The 25,596-nt window shown below is 39.9% G+C and overlaps 4 protein-coding genes across 6 annotated transcripts; 3 read left to right on the top strand and 1 right to left on the bottom strand.

Annotated features, from left to right (window-relative positions):
• Nucleotides 1-4,139: 4,139 nt before the first annotated feature.
• Nucleotides 4,140-7,270, bottom strand: fbxl15 (F-box and leucine-rich repeat protein 15). Of its 2 annotated transcripts, none has more exons than XM_087175861.1 (5): nt 7,117-7,270; nt 6,640-6,802; nt 5,606-6,108; nt 5,278-5,496; nt 4,140-5,097 (listed from the first exon to the last, which is right to left on the bottom strand). In XM_087175861.1, exons 1-4 carry the CDS (start codon nt 7,140-7,142, stop codon nt 5,307-5,309), a joined length of 882 nt encoding a protein of 293 aa, XP_087031987.1. In that variant the 5' UTR covers nt 7,143-7,270; the 3' UTR covers nt 4,140-5,097; nt 5,278-5,306. The 2 variants fall into 2 exon arrangements, with proteins under 2 accessions (XP_087031987.1, XP_087031988.1); XM_087175862.1 differs by having other exon boundaries at nt 6,640-6,799.
• Nucleotides 7,271-8,338: 1,068 nt separating this feature from the next.
• Nucleotides 8,339-10,203, top strand: gpx9 (glutathione peroxidase 9). The gene is made up of 5 exons (XM_023413408.2): nt 8,339-8,598; nt 8,713-8,806; nt 9,456-9,586; nt 9,692-9,822; nt 9,917-10,203. Exons 1-5 carry the CDS (start codon nt 8,467-8,469, stop codon nt 9,972-9,974), a joined length of 546 nt encoding a protein of 181 aa, XP_023269176.2. The 5' UTR covers nt 8,339-8,466; the 3' UTR covers nt 9,975-10,203.
• A 595-nt stretch (nt 10,204-10,798) lies between these two features.
• ndufb8 (NADH:ubiquinone oxidoreductase subunit B8) lies at nt 10,799-13,186 on the top strand. Its single transcript, XM_023413372.2, has 5 exons — nt 10,799-10,931; nt 11,182-11,308; nt 11,469-11,568; nt 11,771-11,926; nt 13,024-13,186. The coding sequence occupies exons 1-5, from the start codon at nt 10,799-10,801 to the stop codon at nt 13,114-13,116; spliced, it is 609 nt and encodes a 202-aa protein (XP_023269140.2). The 3' UTR covers nt 13,117-13,186.
• A 164-nt stretch (nt 13,187-13,350) lies between these two features.
• sec31b (SEC31 homolog B, COPII coat complex component) lies at nt 13,351-25,381 on the top strand. Of its 2 annotated transcripts, XM_023413390.2 has the most exons (26): nt 13,351-13,481; nt 14,207-14,457; nt 15,204-15,399; nt 15,482-15,577; nt 16,090-16,230; nt 16,529-16,671; nt 16,769-16,868; nt 16,980-17,141; nt 17,603-17,755; nt 17,850-18,080; nt 18,183-18,257; nt 18,383-18,475; nt 18,597-18,714; nt 18,844-19,022; nt 19,156-19,282; nt 19,459-19,604; nt 19,820-19,993; nt 20,105-20,257; nt 20,382-20,574; nt 20,653-21,051; nt 21,248-21,286; nt 22,005-22,063; nt 22,789-22,914; nt 23,011-23,130; nt 23,243-23,314; nt 23,866-25,381. In XM_023413390.2, the coding sequence occupies exons 2-26, from the start codon at nt 14,255-14,257 to the stop codon at nt 24,043-24,045; spliced, it is 3,678 nt and encodes a 1,225-aa protein (XP_023269158.1). In that variant the 5' UTR covers nt 13,351-13,481; nt 14,207-14,254; the 3' UTR covers nt 24,046-25,381. The 2 variants fall into 2 exon arrangements, with proteins under 2 accessions (XP_023269158.1, XP_023269159.1); XM_023413391.2 differs by lacking the exon at nt 21,248-21,286.
• Nucleotides 25,382-25,596: the final 215 nt, after the last annotated feature.

Below are 25,596 nucleotides of genomic sequence, written 5' to 3'. Positions count from 1 at the left end.
AATATGATGAGATATGATATGGTATAACTTCAGCCTTAATCCATCATTCATAATAAAAACACTACAAAGTGATGGTGTTGCTGACACTGGAGTAAAATACTGTTTTTTTCCCAAAGAACTGGGCCAACGCATTCTTCACCCAGGCAGTGAATAGTTGAGTCACGCTGGCTCTGATGCTCTATTCATTCAGAGCAAATGACAAAAACTGTCTTAATGAAGAGATAAACTAAGTGTGTGGACTCACTGGCGGCAGCGGGGCCGAAGCTAGCTGACCATGTGTTTCCTGTCCAGTCTGGGGTTAGGAGCACAGTAATTAGGAAGATGCTAATGGGTCTGACAGTTCGGAGTCCTTGGAAAGCTTGAAATGTCGCTTCAATTAGACAGCACCCTGAAGACGTCTTGTGTGGCACCGTCATTCATTCCTCTCAGAGGTTGAAAACACAACTGTGCTCTGCCTGAATCTGCACATAATAGTGTTCTTATTAAAGCCTCACACCCATGACTCACATATGAACCCTTAAAGATGGAGTTTTTCATCACTATCTCCCGCAAGTACATCAACACCTTCAGGTCTTTCTAAACTGAGCTCTCCAGATCCTAAACATACATGTTTATTCATGCTGATTTTTAAAATCCAACATTATTTCCTGCTTGGTTGATCGACATCCTGATGGCCACGCTCACAAAGCCACTTTAATGTTGTCATTAGTTATGCTTCTCTGGTGGCCAAAAGATGGATCCTTAAGTCCCAGGATCCAATAGGGTTGTATATGAATGGTTGAAGGAGATAAACTACATCAAATAAATGAACGAAAGACTCAATCACTGATGGAAGACGGTGGAGAAAAAGTCTGTTAATTAAAAATATGAAAATGAACAAAATCTCTGACACAGTTTTGGGCCCATCTGAACAGCTACAGTCATTTTCTCTCCACCTTATAAGAACTTATTTAATTAACAGGAAACTGAAAAGTATCAGAAATCATTTTCTGATTTATTTTCCTGAGCATGATCTGTTTTTGTTTTTGTTCTTTTACTGAAGATGAAAATATTTTGCACTCATATAAATGGCAAGACACATTTTTATAACTCTTACTTTATTATTCACTTGGTTAATGTTACATGGAAATTGTTGTCATGCATTACTTATTTCTCTTGGTTTTCCAAATGAAAACATTGTCTTATTTGCAGGATGCCTTAAGTAAAATTGACATTCAAGTTTCTTGTTTGACTAGATGCTTTGTGACAAATGGTAGCTGACCTGCAGATATGAGGTCAACAGCTATTTAAAAGTAGAAATTACACTTTAAAAACATTATAGTGTCGTAAAGTTGAAAAAGACAAAACTATATTTTCTACAAGCACAATGAACATCTTTTATTTATAGAGTTATGGTTATATTGAGTTTTACCTGACGCCCTTATATATTTATAATTTATTTATAAACTCGGTATACTAGTAAAAGTAATATTTATTCACTTGTGTTTGGTCATAACTTATGGTTGGAAATATGACATGTATTATATGGACATGCTGCTACGTATATGTGGGGAAGGATGCATTTGTGCATGCGTGCATGTGTGTGTGTGTGTGTGTGTGTGTGCGTGCGTGCGTGTGTGTGTGTGTGTCATTTCTATCAAAGAAAAAAATTGACTCTTCTGAAATTAAATCCAAACTTGAAAGAAAGGGAGCTAATGAATTTATAAGAATAAAATTATGCTAATATGAAAGTGAAAATATTGTTTTCTGATCCAAAACCACAAAGTGAACAACACATTAGACTGAGAACAGGATTCAACAACTCGCAGTCCAAACTTTGATGAGAAAGCAACAGCCTTAATTGGCCCTTTTCACACATTTGACATGTCAGCAGCAACAAACAGGTGTAAATAATACAAGTAAGCCTGAAGTTAGGTTTCAGGGTTCCTGGTGTTGTGCATGCAGGTGTTACACTGTGTTTTGTGACCCATCAGATTGTGCAACCTGATTAGGTATTTCATCTACATATATTTTGCCCCTGCATCTGTCATCAATCATAGTGGCACCACAGTATTTAGACAGGGTCACACATTTTGACACAGTAGCTGGGATGTTGGTGTACTGTCAGATTCTGTGAGACTCGAGGATCAGCTGTATGAAAAAAGCCAAAAAGGTGTTGTGTAGACAGTCCTGCACACTAAAGTTTGTGTTATCACAGCCATCAAAATTTTCATATCCAATATCTCAATATATAGGTCACAATTTTTGGTTAACAGCTATCAAAACGTGTGAATACTACTGGGGCACCATTTTCGCCAACAGGCCTACCTATCAAAATAAAGTACATAATTAAGAAAAATGCAAACACTTGAGTAGAACAGAGCCTCTATTAAGTCATGAGTAACACTGGTTTAGTTTTCCTATTATAACAATGTGAAAAATGCTTATATCACCAGTTTTTAATTGTTTTATTTTGAAGGATCACAGTCAGTAAGTCACTCTGTCAGCGAGGACTTTGAAAGCAGCCAGAGATTAAACCTAAAGCCATCTGTGGTTTTAATAAGTACACTATATTACACGCTGCCAGGGGCTAAAACTGCATTCTGAATAAAATGAAGCCACTACATTGTTGTGCCTTGGTATAAAATGATCAGTTGCTATTGATCAATAATTTAGAGTGAATCTAAGTGCCAGATTATTGACAGGGAGACAAAATATGTTAGGTCGGCTGTGTTTGAGAAATCCCCCCCCATACACTCAATCACTGGAACAGAAATTGCTGCATGGTATATAAAAACACAGCGATGTTTCTTTCCCCCCCTGCAGATCAATGCTAATTGAAGTCCTACATGATGAATGTAGCCTGAAACGTTTAACCCACTGCCTGCTGAACAGCAACAACGACGGGCCACTGAACACTTGATCTGTTTTTATGCTGATTGTTATAGTTGAAGGTGAGACCGAGAAGTTACAGTTCATTGTTATAATTCCCTTTGCAAGTATTATGAAACAGGAACATGAGAGCATGATCTTTTTTGCATCCTGTGTTACTTTAAGGAGGCAAAGTCATGATGCCAACCACTCTTTACTATTTTATTCTTGCTTATTCTTGTTTTAAGACACCAGAAGAATCTTGCTTTTGTTTGTTTAAATATGAGCATCTACTGCGTGAGTCGCTTCATGAATTGAAATTTCAAGATTTACTTTATACTGCGATGTTTCCTCGGAGGCACACTGGTACAATATGATGATCAGCACGGCTAACAGAAGGAAGCCGGTCGATCCCTGAAGCCCTCCAAAGGCAACTCTCTGTTGGTGCAAATTCAGCTTGTGGACAGCACGCAGCAGATGGAGTAAACCATGCCATCAAGTGGAAAATAGACCTGTTGTGTTGTCACAGAGACAAGTTACAATATAGTCTGCCCATCAGACCACCAGAGGAAACTGTGAGAGGGATTTTTTTCCAACACCTAGCTGTAGCAACAAGGGGACACATGCATTCGTATTGTGCACTCACTGCATCAGGTGGTAACAAGATCACAAAGCTGATGTTTCTTTTCACAACCTGCCAAACTGGTCAAACACTGGACTTTTTCTCTGAATCTTAGAGGAAGAGATTCTTGGCCTCTTTGTGTGCTCCTGACACTGGATCCTGACATATTTAATATAGCAGCCTGGTTCCTGGATGTACTGTACTTTAGAAGTAAAACAGCCTCTCAAGACAAGAGGACTAAAACACACAAATATCCTGACTCATTGCTGCCACCTTGTGTCAGTTTAAGCCATAAACCTAAAGTGCGACCTAGTGACTCGACTACACTGGTGCAATTCTTTGACAAAAAAACCTCTTCTGCTTGACGGTCAAGGATATTACAGGAATCCTGATTTGTTGTTTACAGACAGATACAACCCAACATCCTTTCCACTGATAGAGAAGGATTTTGTTAGCGCCTCTCAAAGTTTTCAAATGTTAAATCTTTTAAAAACAGTAGGAAACTTCAACATTGTTACTAATATAATTGAAGAATACTTCTTACTGCCTTATAATACTGTATCCAACACTAGGATGCTCAAAGTGCCATCCACCTGCAATAAAAGTAAGCCACATGTTGATTACATTTATGCACTTTTATGCGTCTTTAAGCAGAGGAAAACAGTCATTTCTGATGGTGTTGTATTACACAATTTAATACTTCTTATATAATTCATATTCTGTGCTACAGGGAAAACGGTATTTCAACACAGGTACTTTTTTTTTTTTTTACAAAATTCATTTCAAAGGCTTAAAAGAAAACAGTCATAATAAATTCCTATACTTATTTCAAACACGTACTTGGCTATACAACTATGCTGTTATTAACAATGTAGATTTAAGGGTTGCTTCACCCATACCAAAAAAAACAAAAACATTCCCAGTAGCAACTAGCCGTACAGATAGTTTTAGTGTAACGACTGTTTTCAGGGGGTAACTGTTAAAAAAAAAGTGTTGACAATGAGGTCTGTGGATTATCCTGAGGATCCAGGACATTGTTTCTGGAAGACACATGGTCAGCAGTGATGGCAGGCAGAAGTCTCAGTAGTGGAAATAACAAATACAACCAAAGGCTACACAAAACTAGTGGTAAGTGAGAAAATGTTTGGTGGAGAATTGGGTGAACTGATCTTTTAAGTAGGCACACATACATGCAAAATGAAATGTTTAATTAAACTCAAACGTGTTTAAATGTTTCTAAATGAAACATAACTGCTTTTTGCAATATGATACACACACAAAGTACCAACAAAAATAATACACCGTACTTTGGTTAGAATTGCTTTTCTACAACACCGAATGATTTAGAAAAAGTGCAGTGACATCTTTTGGATATGAGGCAGCAATTCTTAAAAGTACATGGCCTTCTTCAGTCATTTACAAATGTGGTATTATTTTCAGTTCCATTTTAAATATGAATCTTTGATCATATCCCAGTGAGGTTTTTTTTTTTTTTTTGTCCACATTATTTAGCTGCACAAACGTGAGCGCAACACATCCAGATCTTCCTGGATTGTCTTGACATATTCAGAGCAACTCCTGTGCCCATGTGACGCAGCTGAGAGTGATTGCAGTTATGAAGATAACTGTAACAAAGACAGGCAAATGTTGATTACAACTGATTGACTGTAACTGACATTATCTATTTATCTTAGTAATAAATTCACCGTCGTTGAGTTCTGGCCCTGTTTGGGTATGTGACAGTCAGTTTTGGATATAAACATGTCATAAGCTCATACAGTAGATATACTGCTGATATTACCTACCTGTGTTGGGCAGACAGATGGCCCTTTGGTTATATCTGGAGATTGATAAAGGGAGCGAACCCCAGCACATCCTGAAGAAGTACCAGAGCCCTCTGTAAGGGCGGCTCAACGTCTATCACAACATTGCGCTTCCGTAGAGGATCGAGACTCGACTCTGTCACATTGTGGCAGTGATTCACCTTCAGGGACTGCAGCTTTGGGCAGTACTCTGCAAGAGTCCTGTGAGCACAGCATGCAGAGGATATTATGGAAGAGCGCACAAGTGAGGTTATGCTTGTCAAAGTATGGGCACAAAGTTAGTTGGATTTTACTGGAAAATAACATTTACCTGATGGACTGGTTCCTGACCCTTAGGCAACCTGTCAGGTCCAGCTGCTCCAGGCCCCTGCAGTTTTTGGCCACCTCCTCCACTGACTCGTCAGTGACGTTGGCATTGACTGCCAAAGATAGAGACCTCAACTTCAAACACTTCTTGGCCAGGTAGCAGATGGCGTCGTCCTTGAGCTGGCGGCAGGCTGTGAGGTCGATCGACTGCAGCCCCCCGCAGTGGTCAGCCAGGCTGCGCAGGGACAGGCTGTCCACCCACTCGCAGTGCGCCAGGCCGAGGTGCTGGAGGTGCGTGCAGCTCAAGGACACGGCCACCAGGGAGTGGCGGGTGAGCCAAGCACACCCGCTCATGTCCACCTTCTGCAAATGCTGGTTCTGGCCAAAAACTGGCAGCAGCTCCTTGTCTGTCACCCAGTCTGAACAGTTCTGAAGTGACAGGCTCTGGAGAACTTTGTTGTCCTTTAACATGGAGCAAAATGCTTCCTTGGGAATGCATGGTCCAATCTGTGATATCAAAGACCAGATAGCAGACTTCTTCAAGTACTGATAATATCATTCCTCTCAGTATATATAGCAGGATATCAAAAGCACTGAATTCAGTTCCCTTGATAAAAGGCCTTAGAAGGTATTAAAAAGTCTTAAAATTCATTTACAAAGGTCTTGAATATTGCTCCTTGACAACTTTCAAACTTTTTTGTGTGGTTACTAGCTGTCGGAGACACATTAATAAAGGATTTTTGAGGAGTTCTTCTGTATTATTACTATGTATCATTATTATTACTGCTAAGTATCTTTCCTAAGAGCTAATTCACTAACACTTAATCTACCATCCTTCATCTAGGGCCAGGTCACCTTGATCGATTGATTGATTGATTATATTACTAACAAATTTTATAACAAATACAATTAATAGATATATGTAGGCCTTGTTTTTCAAACCAGTTTTCTGTCACTCTTTGACCAATATGACAGTGAAAAAAGGTATTCCGTTTCATTCTGCATTGCATTAAAAGAAAACAAAGTAAAACAACTTACCGGGGACAGATCGAAAGTCCTGCAGTTGGCCAGATACACCTGGATGAGGCTGTGGAACTGCTTGCTCACCCTCTGCAGGCTGACCAGGTGTTGCAGCGGCAAATAGCATAAAATGTGTGGAACAAGTACATCTTCCCAGGGCAGGTCTAAAAGATGGCATCTGCTGAACAAATGCAAACCTGTGCGTTTACAGCTGAACTTTGACACTGCATGCAACGGTAAAGCGGTTTAACGGAACAATAGATGTTAAAATATGCTTTAAAAAGCAAGTTTCATCACATTTGTAATGGAGAATTTTAGATCAGCTTTATCACGGTGATATGTGGAGCGATGTCAGCTGCCACAAATAAATGGGACAGCTACATTTCTCGGTGACTTGGATGTTGTTGCTATCGCTGTTAGCTGAGAAGCTAGCCTGCCGGGGCCACCAACCCAGCTGTTTTTTAATTAAAAACTCCATTTTAAAAGGGCACTTACGTTCGCATCTTAGCTTCTTCACCCATTTTGACTCGGATATATTATACACAGTTTTTCAGGACGTGTTGTTCTTCATGTAAACGCAAAAACAACGTATCTTCCTTTAGCATCTTGCAGGCGTTTGAGGTGTTGCCCAAACCCAATGCTGCCTTCAGGTACTGTCGGGAGAATCTGGTGTAAAGAAAAAGTCAGGAATGGTACAACGTCGTTCATTTTACAAGATTTGTTGTGGGGTTTTTTTTCCCCACAAATTAACCCACATATAACACGAATTTCCAAATATCAAAAATAGGGAAAAAAGAGAAAAAATGGTTTCAATGCAACATTAAAGAAAAGCATAAGTACAATAGAGATGATACAAAATAAATCAAAAGCAGAATGTACAAAGCAAGCAAGTGTAATGCATAAAACTGAAGTGTGACAGGACAGAACAAACTGAAATTTAAAATAACTGAGCATGCAGTTGATGATAACCAAATTTGGCGTGTAGAGAAAACAAAATCCAGAATTGATGGTAAAAGTGATACATATCTAAACTGATTTAATAAATTATGTTATCTCTGCTTTTTAGGCTATTTTCTCCCATTCATTCTGTTGGTAAAGTAGCCAAGTTGTGAACCTCTTGACTTGATTATAACAGTAAATGGATGGAAAGGTTGACGAGGAACAAGTGAACGCAGCAGTTGTAATTTTCCGGGTATACGTCAATGATTATGTTAAAGGCGATAGACATAGCCTATACGTTTGTTATAAGGATTATAAAATAAATCCTCTTATATAATGAAAACCTCCTATACTACGATAAACGTGGATTTGCTGGTATTTCATTAAGGTTTTTAAAACTCTACAACTTTATTGACAAATAATGTCATCAATAAACACATTAAAGAAGAAAGAAATGAAGAATGAAGAAATTAAACGGGTCAATGGAGTAACTTTATGCCATGATTTCATCTGGAACAAAAAAACAGTGGATAATTATGTTGTTCACAGACAATGTAAGAATTGAGTGTTATTATAAATCCGACACTTGTTCAGTTGTGAAGAGGAAATTATGATGCAAAATGAGCCTGATCTGCTTCAGGCGCATACATGTTTATTATGAATATTTGATTTCCCAATCCTAATCAGCTGCCACCATTTTACCAGCGACTCCTCCTGGTATACATGTGTTGAACAACTGACCACACTGCCAGCTCACCTCTGCCCAGAAGAACAATGAAGTCAGCCATGCTGAACAATTGCTGACCCATGAGTTATGTCTCGGTGAATGAGATGAGCCAACAGGATAGCTGAGTGAATACTCACTCTTGACTGACTACAGTCCCCTACACAAGCTAGAGTACAAGCATGGCGAATAAATCAGTCTATGATTTTTCTGCTGAGACCCTGGATGGACAGCTGGTTCCGCTCAGTAACTACAGGGGGAAGGTTCTTCTCATCGTCAATGTTGCCACCTTCTGAGGGTCAACAATAGAGGAGGTAATAATCTGCAAGAGCACTGATTGATTGCAGCCAGATCACATAATCTCATATAACATATCCCGTGCTGTCATTTTTATTAGTGACATTTGATTTTGTGTCCTGCTTCCTCAGTACCACCGACTGAATGCACTGATGGAAATGTTCAGCAACCTCAGCTTCTCTGTCTTAGGCTTCTCCTGCAACCAGTTTGGTCTTCAGTCACCTGGTAGGTACACTGAAGCTTTTGAAATGTGACAGTGTATTAGCCTGGTAGCATACTGTACCAAAAGAAACTCTGTGCTGTTGTGGGCCCTTGACACGATTTTTTTGCAGTTCCACCAAAAGTGATTTCCCATGTAAACTTCAATGTCCATTTGGATTCTGTACAAATTTGTGTTGCTAAGTTTATTCTTTCTTTCCTACCTTTTTCATCTTATGATCTTTTGAAGGGCAACTACGGTATATACAGTAGGTAAAACTAGCGCCGCCATGGCCAACTACAACAGTAAAATGCTCCTTATGCAATTAAACATCAGCAGTCTTTTGAGTCACTAAGCCATTTTTCTGCATTAGTACTTTTAGAGTTTATATTTTAAGTCCATTAGCTGCTGATACATTTATACTTTTTCTTAAGTAGGAATTTGAAAACAGGACATTCATTTGTAATTTGACGTTTTAACATTAATGTACTGGTGTTTTTACACAAACTAAAGGATCTGAATAGCCAACTTCTCCACCGCTGACCTACATACTCACTTTGTTTACAGGCTCACACCTACATTTGGCAAATTGTTACTATACATATTGTGGTTTTCATGAGGCATATGTTTAAAACAAATGAGAAATAACTTTTTTTTTATTTTAATATTTTTCAGAGGTTAGTCATGAAACCCTCAATATTCTGAAGTATGTGAGACCTGGCGGAGGGTTTGTGCCAAAGTTTCCTGTCTTTGGTAAGGTTGAGGTGAATGGATTAAATGAAGAGCCTCTTTTCACCTATTTAAAGGTAGTGTGTTTTTAATTAGATTGATGGATGAAATTATTAGTCACATTATATATTTTTCCTGTCAGAGCTGCAGCTGTTGCAACTGTCATTTCTGGTTCGTCACAGGAATCTTTGCCATTTGTGAACCCTGTTATTGGAGATATAAAGAAATTCTACTGGTCACCAATCAAGGTCAATGACATTCGGTGGAATTTCGAGAAGTTTCTCATTACTGCGGATGGCATGCCCTTCAAAAGGTAAAGTTATTAACAAATATCTCAAAAAGCACTTCTTTAGGTTTAACAGTGGTTTTATTATTACTGTAATTCTACTGTCTTTCCTGTACTGCAGGTATGAACTTCACTGCCCCATTGACAAAGTGGAGAAGGACATAGCAGAACTTCTCTGATTGACTTTCTTCAGTGTAACACCAGTGGCAGAGTGATGATCCCCCAGTAAATGCACATGTGCACCTGAGCTGGATCTGATGGGAAGAGGAATAGGACTCGGAGCTTCAGTGCATTCACTCTGAGAAACGTTCCCTTCAGCCACCGGAGGAGTTTTCATATCGCCATCACACTTTTCACTAATGTGATGGGGTCAGCTATTCAAAATGAATAAAACACTATTAAAAAACCTTCAAGAACTTATGATTGCTTTTGTTGTCACTCCTGAGATTAATATATCATTGTATTTAAAGCCTTTACTTAAGTAAAAGTGCCAATATAACAATGTAAAACTACTCCATTACAGGTAAAAGTCCTCCAATGAAGACCCCACTTAAGTAAAAGTTAAGTAAAAGTATTATCACCAAAATGTACTTAAAGGATCCATATCTGTTTCACCTTTGTGACTGATTTATTATTATTATTATTATTATTTATTTATTTATTTATTTTTTATTATTATTATTATTATTATTATACAACTTTATTAGTGCTAGTGGAGCTAGAATGAGCTTGTGAGCCTTGTGAGAGGTGTAAAAGGTAAAATGTAAATGTCTCTTTGTTGAGACTGCTAACAACTCATATGCATCTGAAATTAGACACAACTCCACATCTTGTTTTTATAAGAGTGCTTCGGTTTTTTCATGAAAATGTTTTTTTTCATTTATTTAAGTTTTTATTTACACGTTTCACCCCATTATTTACAGTAAATATTATATAAACGCGTATGATCAGATGGGCCATGTGAAATTGGTCCTTATGTCGACCTGTACTTCCAACTTTGCGCATGCGTGTTTCTTATTCTGTCAGACAGCAGCAGCCAGTAAACATGGCTGGTGTTGGTTTCCGACGGTTGGCCCTCGCTCTCTCCAAAAGGAAAGGGCCCGGCATTTCAGCCCTGCTTTCGGGATGTAGAGCGGGTCAGTAGTGTGTTAGCTGTTTTATTGTGCGGTGTGATGAGTTTCTGTGGAGATGCGTATCAAAATTTAAAGTTAAAGCCTCAAATGGACATAACCTTGACATGCTAATGTTAGCTTGTGCTAGCTATGGAGCGATTCTGAATGAGCGTGAAGGCGGACAGAATAACATTGTTGTTTCTTCATTTCATTCGCTTTAGAGCTTTATAACTTAGACCTTGTTTATTTACATTGGCATTTATTGGTGTTTCAGCCTCTGGTGTGTCAAAGGATAGTCTACCTGGTCCGTACCCGAATACCCCAGAAGAGAGAGCCGCTGCTGCAAAGAAGTACAATATAAGGATTGAGGACTATGAACCATATCCTGACAAAGGAGAGGGGTGAGCTTTACTTTGAAAAAAAAACACATTAATCCTTTTAAATGCACTTTTGCACGCAGCACATTCTTAGTTATTTTTCCCTAATACAGACAGCATTTACTCAGAAAAAATACAGAAGTTATTGCATGGATAATCATTTGTTATCATTATGTCTTGGTAGATTTGGTGACTATCCAAAGCTACCAGATAGATCTCAGCATGAGAGAGACCCCTGGTACCAATGGGACCACCCTGACCTGAGGAGGAACTGGGGAGAGCCGGTAAGATACTGATGAGTTTATTTCTTGCTACTGGAATTATTCATGTTTGTATAGTGTATTACATGTATTTTTCTGGGACTATGTACAAAAACATTGAGAAGAGCGAAGAGATGCTTTGTACCAGACTTAAAAATAAAAAAATTATTACAGTATGATATTGCCTATGACTGTTAATCAGCGATTGTTTCCTGTCCATATTTAGATGCACTGGGATTTTGACATGTACATCAGGAACCGTGTGGATACATCTCCCAGTCCTGTGTCCTGGTCAACAATGTGCAAACATCTGTTTGGTTTCATCGGCCTCATGCTGTTCCTGTTCTACGTTGGGGAGAAAATGCCATCCTACCAACCTGTGGTAAGTACAGGTCAAGGCCTCAAGCTCACCACGCTGGCTTGGGAAATTAGTAACACAGGATCTGGGCCAGACAAAAACAATTGATGAAATTTTAATATCTTATACCTCTTTTTTTTTTTTTATGAAAGAATGCATATTTTCTTTCTCCTTTTACCTCCTCTGTGTGTATTGGTCATTAACATTCTGAATTGTGCCTTAGATACAGAGGTATAATCACAATGCATGTCTGTGTCATTTGCCAAAGTCACTCCTCACCAACAAATTCAACATTCCCTAAGCTCAGAGAAAATTGTGGAATAAGTGTAATCTCTAAGTGGTTAATGTGGAAATGCTGTGTGATATCTACCAGCATTTAGTCTTTTTAAAGGTGCACAGTTCTTCCAAAAAGCTGTGTAATTATGCATGTGAGGATAGCACAACAGTGCTACGTTGTCCTACTTCTTGTCAGTTTGGGTTGACAACTGGACCCATTAGCAAAATGTTTTGTTTTTTCAAGAAATTATGACAGTATCTATCAGGCAGGAAATATAGTCACAAAATTCTGATCAAATTATGCAATAATTTCAAAACGTAGAATTACACAGTTATCCAGACATCTTTGAATTCTTTACCTTATATCCTGAATACTTATTTAAATCTGAAAGACAAAATTTGACATATTTTGAGACATATCCCTGTCAACTGTCAGCTGTGTGTCAGACAGCAAATTGTCCACATAGCTGATAATATTTTTAAAATAGTTTTTCTTGTAATCTAGTGTTTATTGCGCATTTGTGATGGTATGATTTCATAAATGTTGCCCAGCTTTACAAAAAGGCAGCCAAGTTGTTTGATGTTCAGTTAGTGATTATTTCCAACTGGTGACTATTACTTAATATTTATGTTCACTGTGTTTGCTATTTTTGTTGGTTTTCAGTCATTCTATGTTAATACTTTTAGTCATTTGGTTATAATGTCAGGACGACTTTTAAAGTAAAAAGCTGTTCTGTGAAAATGTATCAGTATATATTAAGTAGTTTGAGTATTTTAGTATCACATAGATAATATAATATGTTTCATTTTGCAGATTTTCATTAATGCATTTGTCTCTGTTTCAGGCAGCAAAACAGTATCCCTACAGCAATCTGCACTTGGAGAAAGGAGGAGATCCTGAAAAACAACCAGAGGAAGTCAAACATTATGAAATCTAACGATTGAAATCTGACTCAACTTGTGTATATATATTTCTCTGTCAAGAATAAAGACGTATGTTAACAATTACATTTTTTGTGTGACTTTCTTTTGTGTGGAAATAATATAAACATTTGTAAAAAATGTTTTTTTTGACAACTCTTAGATAAAATATGTTCAGGTTATATATTTGTTGGGTTAGCTGCGACCGTGGGGTTATCTCCGGCCCCTACTTCTGAGAAGTGTTCTGTGTGGGCCACCGTAGCGCAGTGACAACACGGCAAAGCACTTTGGTCGGACTCCGCCTTTGGCTAAACTGTTAGCTCATAAGTAGCTTTCTAGCTTGTTGTGGATGCGGACAGTCAGGCTGTAATAGACAGTTGACGTGAGTTACTTTCAAACCCATATTTATCTTTGTTTTTTGCGGGGTTTAAATTTGCTTGATACATAATATTTCTGTCGAAATATGACAACTAGGGTGGTGGCTTTTAACTAGCATGCTAGGTAGCAGCATCATCGGCTGCGGTTAAACTCTGGGATTAAACGACTGGGGAAGATGCTACGCCAAGCAGCTAGGAAAATTATATGACATTTTCCAAATGTAGTGGCATTAAATTAAATGATAACTGAAAACTAAAGGAGTGATAGGTAATGGCTGCAGTCAGATTGTATGGAATGTTAAATGATGCTAATGATAAGTGTGTGCTTGGAGCCGTGACGATTAGCTTACGTTACATCAATTTCTAAGTGTCTTAACTACAATTTAATGTATATAATATCAACGGCAACTACATTAAATCATCAACAATGGGGTTAACAGAAATGCTGGTATGACAAACAGCTTGTTGTGGCAAACGATTTGGTGAGTTAACGTTTAGCCACATTTTCAGGAAATAGTCGGAGGTAATCTGTCAGTAAGGGTGCCACCCTGTTACAGCCAACTAAAGTAAAAGGTAGGAAATGTGAGCTATGAGTATAGGTTTGTGTAGCCTCCAATTATCCAGTTAAGGGAAACTTAAATGACAATGCTCAGTTAAATTTGTGTGAAACCAACTTTCTGATTTGTGAAACCTTGTGAAAGATAAAATGTGTCCATTTCACTGATTTTAGTGGAGTCAGATCGTCTGTCCAGGACCTGAGACTTGTAATCAGAGGAAGATGAGGCTGAAGGAGATCCAGAGGACTGCCCACCAGGCGTGGAGTCCTGCAGGACACCATCCCATCTACCTGGCCTTAGGAACATCAGCACAACAGCTCGATGCATCTTTCAACACCACAGCTGCCCTGGAGATATTTGAGATGGATTTTTCGGACCCCTCTCTGGACATGCAGCTAAAAGGGTCATTGCCCACCTCAAACAGGTAATCTATAGATGTGATATAATTTTTTAAGGCCACAATTCTTCTACCACTGTCGCTAAATTACAGCAATTATTTTCATTAATGAATAGTCTGTTAATAAATTACAATCGATTAGCTGCTTTATCCATAAAATGTTAGAAAATAGTGAAAAAAACCTGTTATAATTTCCCAAGGTGACATCTTCAGATGTCATTTTTTGTCCAACCAACAGCCCAAAACTATGATATTCAACAAAGAAATGCATCAAATCATCACTTTTGAGAAGCAGCAAATGTGTCATCTTTGCTCCAAAAATCATTTATATGATTAATTCACTATCAAAATAGTTGCCAATTAATTTTCTCTTAAACAACTAATTGTTGCCCCTCTAATCTTGACACGAGTCACAGATCTTCATCCTCACTCTCAATCTCCCTGTGGTTTGGAAAAGCATATCTAGTCCGGTATCTGTCTAGTGTTCACAACACAGTTTGGGCAAAATTTTAAATAAAGCATTGTTGATTCGAAATAAAATAAAATTCTTTCATATTGCCTGCATTTTACCATCTGATTTCAACGTTTTTATAAATGATGGTTCATTTTTGGCTCAAAAGTCAAAGAGTTAGAAAGCTGAACACATGGTTTTTGCTGCAGTAATCAGCCCTGATGTAGAAATGATACAGCAAGTTTTAAACACCTACTGCACTTCAGCTTTAGCTATGAGTCATTTGATGCAAACAACTCATTATACCTTTCATATACTATAGGTTGCACAGTATCGTATGGGTGAACTTTGGAATGGGAGCAGATGGTACTGGTGGGAGACTGGTTGCTGGCAGTGAAAATGGCACATTGACTGTGTATAACCCAGAGGAAATAATGAGCTCTGGAGTGGAGGCAATCGTGGGACAGTCTGACAAACACACAGGGCCCGTCCGAGCTCTTGATTTCAACCCTTTTCAGGTAAATGTCTGTCGCCTATACAGAAGGACTTCGAGCTCTGTGGTACGCATTTTTAATCTTCCTCAATTGCTTCCTTTCCCAGAATAATCTCCTCGCATCCGGAGCAAATGATTCAGAGATATACATCTGGGATCTAAACAACTTAAGCAGTCCAATGACACCAGGAGCAAAGACACAGGTGCGTGCATCATCAGGAGACCACAGATTTTGTGAAGTTTACAGATGTCTGTCGTGAGGAATGAGTCGACTTTTTTTGATTTTGATCCTGACCCATTTACTGTTGCTGAAAATAGAAACCATAGAAACTAATTCCCAACAGACAGCTTTGTTTCTTTACCTTTGTAGTTTCGTGTCGGTGTTAAAAATGAAAGTGACAAAGAAGTTTTGTTTGTGATTTCTCTTTCATGTGTTCTGTGCGAAATTGCCCTTAGATAATGGAGCTAATGATGCTTTGTCACATAGGTTTTTCAAGCAAGCAATTTATCATTTACTGAATATCTTGAGTCTACGTCACTATCAGCAGATTGCTCTAAAACTTAATTTAAATAAGTATCAACAGTATTTGCATGGCGCAGACTATGTATCATAATTTGAATATTGGGGTTTTGTTTGTCTCAGACTCAGTTTGTCTCAGGAATCAGGGTTTTTTTTTTTGTTTTTTAAAGTAACAGCTTCTGTCTCTTCTTTCAGCCTGCTGAAGACATCAGTGTTGTGTCCTGGAACAGGCAGGTTCAACACATCCTGGCCTCTGCCAACCCCAGTGGGAAAGCAGTTGTGTGGGACCTGAGAAAGAATGAGCCCATCATCAAGATCAGTGACCACAGCAACAGGGTTGGTGGCTTGAAAACTTCAAACAACAAATCTTTATCTGTCGTGGATTAATCAGAAGGCTCACTGGCCACACTCCACCACTGTTCTTACCCACTGCACGGCAATCAATGCACAATGTGACCACTGTCCAGTCAAATTATTAAACAGTAGCTCTGTATCAAACAGGCTGATTGGCCTTTCGACATATCTCAACACTAAGCCAGACCCTGGGACTTTACCCTTTAACTTCTGTTTATTAGCTGTTACATAGATATGCTAAGACATGTACATGAAAATGTACACTGTTGTGTGATTTCAGATGCACTGCTCAGGAATGCTCTGGCACCCAGATGTTGCCACCCAGTTGGTGTTGGCTTCTGAAGATGACCGACTGCCAGTCATCCAGATGTGGGACCTCCGTTTTGCCACGTCACCCCTTAAAGTCCTTGAGAACCACACAAGGTGAAGCTTAAACGGTTTATGTATCATGCTCATATCTGCTGTTTGTTCATCTTGCAGAATATACTGTATGTACTCTCTGTTGGTATTTTCCTTACAGGGGAATTCTGTCCATATCCTGGAGCCAAGCTGACTCCGAGCTCCTGCTGAGTAGTGCTAAGGACAACCGGATCCTCTGCTGGAATCCAAACACTGGAGAGGTATATGACATTAATTGCTGCTTCTGTGTTACCCCTCAGTGACCTCGCCTCATTATTGTGACTTGATGACGATGCCCTGGGTTATCAAATGTGTCATTTCCTTCATTTCAGGTAATTTACGAGCTTCCAACAACGAACCAGTGGTGTTTTGATGTCCAGTGGTGCCCCAGGAATCCAGCCCTGCTCTCAACAGCATCGTTTGATGGGAGGATCACTGTCTACTCTGTGATGGGAGGGAGCTTGAAGGCTCAGCAACAAAGCACAGCTGATAAGGTGTGAGACCGTTCTGTTGTATGTGATGTATTTAATTCCAGAGGCCTTGTGCTGTGAACTACATTGTTTGTCCAGAAGATGGTGCTGGTGTGAAGGGATTGATGGGGACTAATGACAGTATATGACATTGAATTAGAAAACTGACTATGCTTAAACTTTGAGAGTTAATCACCTGAATTATGGCTGCAATCAGCAATTATTTTCATTGCTGATTATTTCCTTAATGAAGTGAATAATTGTTTGGTCACTTAAATATCAGAAGAATTGTGAAAAATGTTAATCAGAGTTTCACTGAAGTTAGCCAGTACACTATCATAGAAGTCTAAGCTAGGAGAAACCAGCAGATATTCATATTTGAGAAGCTAAAAAAAAATTTGCCACTAAATTTCTGTTGATTGACTAATAAACTATCTGTCTTAAGAGTTGTGCTTGTTTTTAACATTGTACGTTTTGTTTAACAGATATCCTCCTCATTTGATTCAATGGATCCCTTTGGTACAGGGCAGGTGCTGCCTCCCCTTCAAGTTCCTCAGCCCACAGTGCAGGACACCGTAGTTCCCCCTCTGAAGAAGCCACCTAAGTGGGTGCGCAGGCCAGTGGGGGCTTCCTTTGCTGTGAGTTCAACATTAAAATATTTTATAAGCATGTTAATGGCAGAGGTAAAATCTTTTCCTTTATGACTGATATGTTTGTTTTTTTATTTCTCAGTTTGGTGGGAAGCTGATAACCTTTGAGAATCCCAAGCCGACTCCAGTGCAGAGCCCCCAACCCGTCCCCAGACATGTGTTTGTGAGCCAGGTTACCACGGAGACCGAGTTCCTCCAGCGCTCCAGGGAGCTGCAGGCGGCACTGCAGTCGGGTTCCTTCAACAACTACTGCCAGGCCAAGATTCAGAACTCCAAGTCAGACGCTGAACAGGACATATGGAAGTTCCTTCTGGTGGGCCCTTATGTACTCATATTCAGACATTACATTAACTTTGTAGGTCAGTGTTGCAGTTTTCCATTCTAAACTAATTCTAAAACTAATTTCTGTTTACAGGTTAATTTTGAGGATGAAGCTCGCATTAAATTCCTCCGACTTTTGGGTTTCAGCAAAGATGAATTGGAGAAAAAGGTATCCTGCCTCTGATTCCAACTGCAGCTATTCTCCAATACCTGTCTTATATAAACATCTACATGTGAATCATCATCATTATCATCATCCTGTGTCTTACTTGTAAAAATGTTTTGTTTATGCAGATCTCAAAATGCCTGGGGAAGAGTTTTCAACCCAACGGACATGGAGTTGATGCCAAAGATCTGGCAGAAAAGATGCAGCGCCTCTCCACCGAGGTCAGCAAGTCTGCACGCAGAAAGTTTATTTTCAGGGTTTTTTTTGTTTGTTTTTAGTTTTTTTGCTCATTGTTATTTGCAGCTCCTGTTTACTTGGAAATATTCTTTGTTGTATTTCCAGAGGTCTGATGAAGTGACTGCAGTAGGGGATGCTAGAACATCCGGTTCCGTTTCACCAGCGGATTTCTTCAGTCAGACCCCAAAGGAAAACTCCAACTTCCAGATCCCTGTGTCATGTGGTAAAATCCCTCATCTAAAAAATACAGTTTTATTATGTGGTTGTTACACATATCAGCTGCACGATTGCGAGCTTAACTGCAGTTTATGTGACTGGGTTGATGGCTAATGAGCTTGTTGTTCTTTTGAAGATACTGACGGGTTGATAAGCCAGGCGTTGCTGGTTGGTAACTTTGAGGGAGCTGTGGACCTGTGTCTGAATGATGGCCGCTATGCTGAAGCCATCCTCCTGTCTATCAGCGGGGGAGAGGAGCTGCTTAAGAAAACGCAGCAAAAATACCTAAGCAAGCAAAAGAACAGCATTTCAATGGTGAGAGAATTAATGTCAAAGTCGATGCTGTTAAAGTTGCATTTGTTTTGTTGATTGTGCTTCGGATGGGACATTCACAGGAGAAAACATTTTATCCACACGTTAAGTTAATATAGTTTATCCTCGACACTAGCTTATATCATCAGTGGTGACCCAGAACTGGAGAGACATAGTGCAGAGCTGTGAATTGGACAACTGGAAGGAGGCTCTCGCTGCTCTTCTGACCTATGCTCACCCTGAAGACTTTGCCCGTCTGTGCGGTAAGATGCTCACTTTGCTCATGCTGTGACTTGCCTCATTGCCAGGAGAGCTGCACAGCTGTACTTGTTTTACTTGCTGAATAACATTTCTGTCTGTACCTATCCGCTCTGCTCTCATGCAGGCCTTCCCTCTTTTTTTTTTAAAAAACATTGTTTCACTCTGTAATTCCTGGTAGATACGCTGGGAGGCCGGCTGGAGCGTGAGGGGACAGAGAAGCGCTGCCTGCAGGCCTGTCTGTGTTACATCTGCTCTGGGAATGTTGAGAAGCTGGTGGAGTGCTGGGCCTTGCATAGAGACTGCTCCTCCCCACTTGGTTTAGAGGTATAATCCTTATAAAATGAATCCCTCTAAGATGAATAATGAATGATTGCATTCTCCATTATAAAGAAATGTCCTGACATGTTCGAAACTGTTGTAGCTTGAACCTGCAAGAGATTTTTTTTATGGGCTGTACATGCAACACCCCATGGTAGCCCAAAGGTGAAAAAAACTGAGGAATGCAGCAGTCACAGTGTTGTGTGCTCTGTATCTTGCAGGATCTGGTTGAGAAAGTAATGATGCTACGTAAGTCAATCGAACGCCTTCGCAACAGCGAGGTGGCAGTCCAGAGCCCCATCCTGGCCGAGAAGCTCACCTGCTACGCCGGCATACTTGCTGCAGAGGGCAGCCTGTCCACTGCCATGACCTACCTGCCTGATAACTCAGACCAAGTGAGAGGCGTAGCGCAAAACTGTGAAAGATCTGCACTCCAAAGTCATAGTTTTACTTTATTTGGATTGTAATTTGCAACTTTGCGTATTTGTGACATTTTGTCTCTGCAGCCTGGGATCACGATGCTGAGAGACAGGCTGTTCCACGCTCAGGGAGAGGCTGCCATTGGACAGCAGCCTCCAAACTCCTTCAACAGAGTCAATGTGACGACAGCCAAGCCCACTCCTGCTGCGCAGACTACTGCACCAAAAGCACAAATTATGGTATAAATTTATTAGCGATCAACAGCATTAATTCATGCATGTATTTCGCAAGATGTTTGAACTTTTCCTTCAAAATTAGAGACCATTGGGGTGATTGTTTTTTTTTTTCTTTTTTTGTATTTAGAGCCAGTACCAGCCCTCTGCTCCTTCTCAGGTGGCTGCACAAGCGCAGCCTCCTATGCCGTCGGTTTTTACCCCACAAGCTGCTCCAGCCAACACCGGGCCTGGTCTGCCACCCTCTTCTCATGTACTGCCGCCCAGTGCGACCCGCCCTGCCATGAGGCCTTCCTACCCGCAACATCCTGCTCCAGCTCCAGGTTTGACTTGTTTGTTCTAAAAATGATTTCAGGATCATTTTATTTGATATAATGATATTTATTTGTGTCTCTTCCCAGGCTTTCTTCCTCATCAGCCATTCCAGCCTCAGCCCATGCCCATGGGCGGACTCTCAGCCTTCCCTCCTGCAGGTCCTTCTATGCCAGCTGCTAACTTATCAGGACCTCCACTACCGCCTTCGTCATCAACCCCCGGAGGTCTGCCCCCGATGCCCAGCCCCGGGGTGCCACCAACAGGCTTCATGCCATCTACCTCTTTACCCTCAGGCCTCATGCCGCCCAGCTCCCAGCCCGGAGCCCCAGTTCCCATGTACCCAGGGGGCCTCCACAACCAGGGTTCTGCACCCCCAATGGCGTCTGGTCCCTATGCTCCTCTCGGGTCAGGGTATCCACAGGGAGGCCCCGGAGCGCCTGCTGTAAAGCCTTTCCCAGCTGCTGCTGTCGCTCCTCCTCCTACAGGTACATGACATGTTTGTCACCTCCAGATCAAGAGATCATAGTTACATTCATTCAGTTTTTTCCCACTTTTTCTCACCTGTTTACCCAAATATTTCTTGATAGCGACAGTTCTGCACAGCGTTACAGATGTTAGCAGGATTCTGCTGCTTACAGTGATTTACTTCTATTCAGCTGTCACTCCTTATTTGACTTGCAGGATATTTTCCCTGGCTGAATTCCCAGTGTGACCATCAAGGTGACAGGGTTAGGGTTTGCATTGAAACAAACACTGAGTGATATTAAAAAATACAAACACCTGTATGGTATAATTCAGTGCAACACAATATTCCTGCATTATGTTATACCATTATTACATGTCACCACACAGGGTTTTTATATCTTTCACTCAGTGTGCGTTTGGTGGTGTTTGCTTGTGCTGCTGTAGCTTCAGGAAAATGTAGTGCTTTAAGAGAACAAACAAAACTACAATTTCCAGTAGAGATATTCCAATACAATTTTTTTTTTCTTATCACTTCTGACAGAGTGCTGATGTGTTTAAAAAAAAAAAAAAAACATTTAACAGCATTTCCAATACTAGTATCAGAACAACTATAAATTCCAGGCTTGAATTAAAGAAAAAAAAAAATGTATCTCTAAATAAAGTTTGATTTTTGAACACAGTATCAACCCCTTAAACATAGCATACACTGTCTTATAGTGCAAATTAAGACTTAAGTCCAACATCTTTGATGCTTGTGATTGTTCAGCATTGGGATATTGTTGCTGTTGGCTGCCTTTTTGCAGTATTTGCTGTTTTGTTTTCGCATAAACTGCTAAAGGCTAATGTAATGTTCACAGCATTTTGCCATCTAGACTAACCTTGGCTCAAAGAGACAATCTCTGGCTGCTTGAGTGTGACCACATTAAAAAATGCCACTAGTTTCTGTCTGATTCTCACTCTTCTTCTGATGTAGGACCTCAAGAAGGCTGGAATGACCCACCAGCAGTACGAGGTGGACCCAGGAAGAAGAAGGTATTTGTGCATTTATCACTATTAAAATAATCTTTTAGCTCTTGCAGTTTTGTCCAGTCTCTGCAACATTTCCTTTTGAAATATGCTAAATTAGATATAGATAATATGCTTGCAAATGTATGATCAAACCTTCCCTCATTTAGTGACCCAGTCGACAACTATTGTTGTGAGCACAGGTCAAATCAAACTTAACTAACTTAAACATTAATGCATTTAAAGGTATGGTTGAATATCCTCTAAGATAGTGGTTCCTAAACCTTTTTTCTTTGACATACATAGAGGGACTGGGAAAAGTTAATATTTAATCATTTAATCCATCAAGAGCTCAGTTCAATAATTTAAGTTATCATTCATTCTTAAAGCTCCACTAATAAATGTTTTATTACAACAATGTATTACATTTCTACATAGAATTTAAAAGGGAGTTGTGTGTAGTGACGAACCCCTAGAGAAATATCATGACTCTCATTAACTTGATTTCCAGCAAACAAGCTCTAACAAACTCACTGTACACTGCCTGCTCTGAAATTAATGGGAGACAAAGTTAGCAACTAGCTAACTACAAGTTAACTAAAGTTGAACATCCAGTCAGCGTTCCTCTGTCCAAATGACCCCAAAAGTCAGTTAATGTAGCTTTAATATGTCAAATCTTAAACAGCCCAGTCTCAGTGTATTCTAACCTCCCTCTCATGGACTGGTTGTGAGTTACTGTTGTCTGTGCGCAGGTCCCTGATAACTACACTCCACCAGCCCCCATCACAGCTCCTGTGATGGGATTCCCAGTGGAGGCCCCTCAGCCTCACGACCACGCCCAAGTCCCCCCCGGAGCCCCCCAGGAGCCCAGCGTGCAGGTTGGTGTGTGACAAGGGGCCGTTATCTAAATTCTTGGCAGAAACCCGCACGGCAAACATGTCAGCACTTTGTATATGTGTCCTTGTTTTGCTCAGCTCCTCCAGCAGCTGCCAGCAGAGAGGGTGGAGCAGAAGGAAATCCCCGCTGAACACATGGTCCTCAAATCCACCTTTGACAGTCTGGTGCAGCGTTGCCAGCTAGCAGCAGGAGACCCTGTAAGTCTCACAGCCTCTCTGTGGCAGCATCCACATTTTGCTGTTTTATATTGATTTAAACAAAAAAAAAGTTTTATGAAATATTAAAAGATCAAAAATGTTTTAATTTCAGCAAACAAAAAGGAAACTTGATGATGCAGCCAAACGTTTGGGATACCTGTATGACAAGCTGAGGGAGCAGTCGGTAAGGAATTGTTACATGCAAGCAAGGTTGTCGTCATGGTGCAACAAAAAAAAAAAGTTTTGATTGATTATTACTCTTTGATTAAATGAAATTATGGTGTATGACCCCTGAGAATCTCTTCTCCTCAGTGCCCACATGCAGTGATGATTTGAACCTTAAAGGGTCGCTGCACCCAAATCATAAAAAGCTGGGTATTCCAACCAATGTTGCGTTTAATTAATTTTGTTAAATGTTTTCTATATCACACAAGAAATTCCCCACAGCTCTGTGTATTTTGGGGGTGGCAGAAGTCTCAGAGAAAATTGGTGAATCACGTATCGCAGCATTCCCATCACCTTTTTATGTGGAAGTGATGACTATGAGGAAATGACTTCCACTTTATTTACAAAATCTTTTTTTTCTAATTACAAACAATTTTGATTATTAATAATTTAAGTCATTCATATTGCAAAAAATGCAAAAACACTGTTTCTCAGACAAAACAAACAATTTGAAGAAGTCTTCATGGACGCCCGGGAACTTATGATATGATTTCCCTGCCAATCTCTTAGCTCTCTCACAACATCCTGAACGGGCTCCACGAGATCAGCCGCTGTGTGGCGAGTCAGAACTACCAGCGCGGCCTGGAGGTCCACACCCAGGTGGTCAGCAGCAGCAACTTCAGTGAGATCTCCGCCTTCATGCCCATCCTCAAAGTGGTCATGACCATCGCCAACAAGCTGGGCGTCTAACCCCCGGGAACTCCACCAATCAGACTTCAGTGTTATCATACTGTTATATATGTATTTATTTCTTTTTGACCTGATGATGTGCTTTGATAATGAGAGTAATTACCGATAATATTGCAGATTGTGATCTTCATCAATCCATACATGTTCTTTCCCGGAGGAACTCGGCTGATGTGGGCAGTGAGGTGGACTTTTGTAGAGATTTGTTAATGTTGGTGTGGTAATGTTACGATAAGATGAATGTATTCTGAAAGTTGTGATTCAGTGTAAATTCAACAGTCGATGTAATATACAAAGCAAGTGGTGAAAAAATTTGAATCAAGGCGGTGTTTGTACAAGTAGGTGCATTTTCATAGTCCACATTACACTCTACACCAGTGCATATTTCCCCCTCTCACTAAAGCAGTAGTTGAAAAAAAATTTGTGATTGAATGCATGCAGTGCTTCAACTGCAGAAAACAAAACAACTGGGACTAGCAACTTCTTCATCCGAGGCGGGGGTGAGGATCGTGAGAATAAAATTTGAGTTGCACTTATTATCCATCTGTCAGTGTACTTTGTATGAGGGAGAAACAGACTGGCGCTCGTGTTGTTTTTACAGAGCGAGTATCACAAGCATCAAAAGCATTTAAAAGAAACACTGTAACATAAGTACTGATTGTTCTATTCACCTGATGTAATAGATTGTGTCAAGTTCATTGTGCCATTAGGGGTTTCGGGCCAAAGCACTGCAGAAGGATGTCACACAGTGATTGTCAAGTTGTTTTTTTTCTCATTCTATGTTAACTAAGCCCTAACTAATAGCACTGGTACTTCCTAATAGCTTGTGTGAATGACTGAATGTAAATTACTTTTTTTCTTTTCACCCTCAGACTTGCTTCAGTGTGCATGTTCCCCATGTTAACTCCTTCACTGACTGCTGAGTTCACATGGCAGCTCGCAAACAAAAATTACATTCATTTATGTTGAAACTGAAAATGAATTAATATCCTCGCAGCTCCCTCTGTTGAAGATGCTCTTGCTCTTCTTTCTACCCACTCTACATCTTAACCTTTTGTAACTGAACAACTTTTTTTTTCTTTTTTTTTTTCTTTTGAATCATACTTGTTTTAGATTTAGATCATACAACCTAAATGAACTGTCAAATGAAATCAAACAAACATGATATTCTGAGGTTTGTAGCTGGACATAAAAGCTGGATAGTTTGGTGTATCATGGCAGCAGAAGGCAGTAAAGTGCCTCAGTGTGCTCATTTTGGTTGCACAGATATTTATACAATCCATGTTGCTTACTTTACTCATTTCGGTATCTTTTTCAAATAAAATTCCTCTTCAAAGGGCTTGAGATTTGATTGATTTCTTCATCAGCTCATGGATTTATTAATGGTGTATAGATATGCTATTGACCATTATAAGGACATCCTTTGGATTGCCAGGTTTTATTACTCTAATTCATCATTATTGCTGTTGGCTTGCTAGAAAGATGGCAACCTGTGACCCTTTTATTGGTGGACTTTTTTTTAATATTTATAAATGGAAAGTCAGTGACTTATTA

Source organism: Seriola lalandi, unplaced genomic scaffold (genome assembly GCF_002814215.2).
Source record: "Seriola lalandi dorsalis isolate HSWRI2012SDOR001 ecotype SW California unplaced genomic scaffold, Sedor1 jcf7180002054516, whole genome shotgun sequence".
Taxonomy (NCBI): Eukaryota; Metazoa; Chordata; class Actinopteri; order Carangiformes; family Carangidae; genus Seriola; species Seriola lalandi.
Note: the sequence above shows the minus strand (reverse complement) of the source record. Positions and strands in the feature narration are given on the sequence as shown.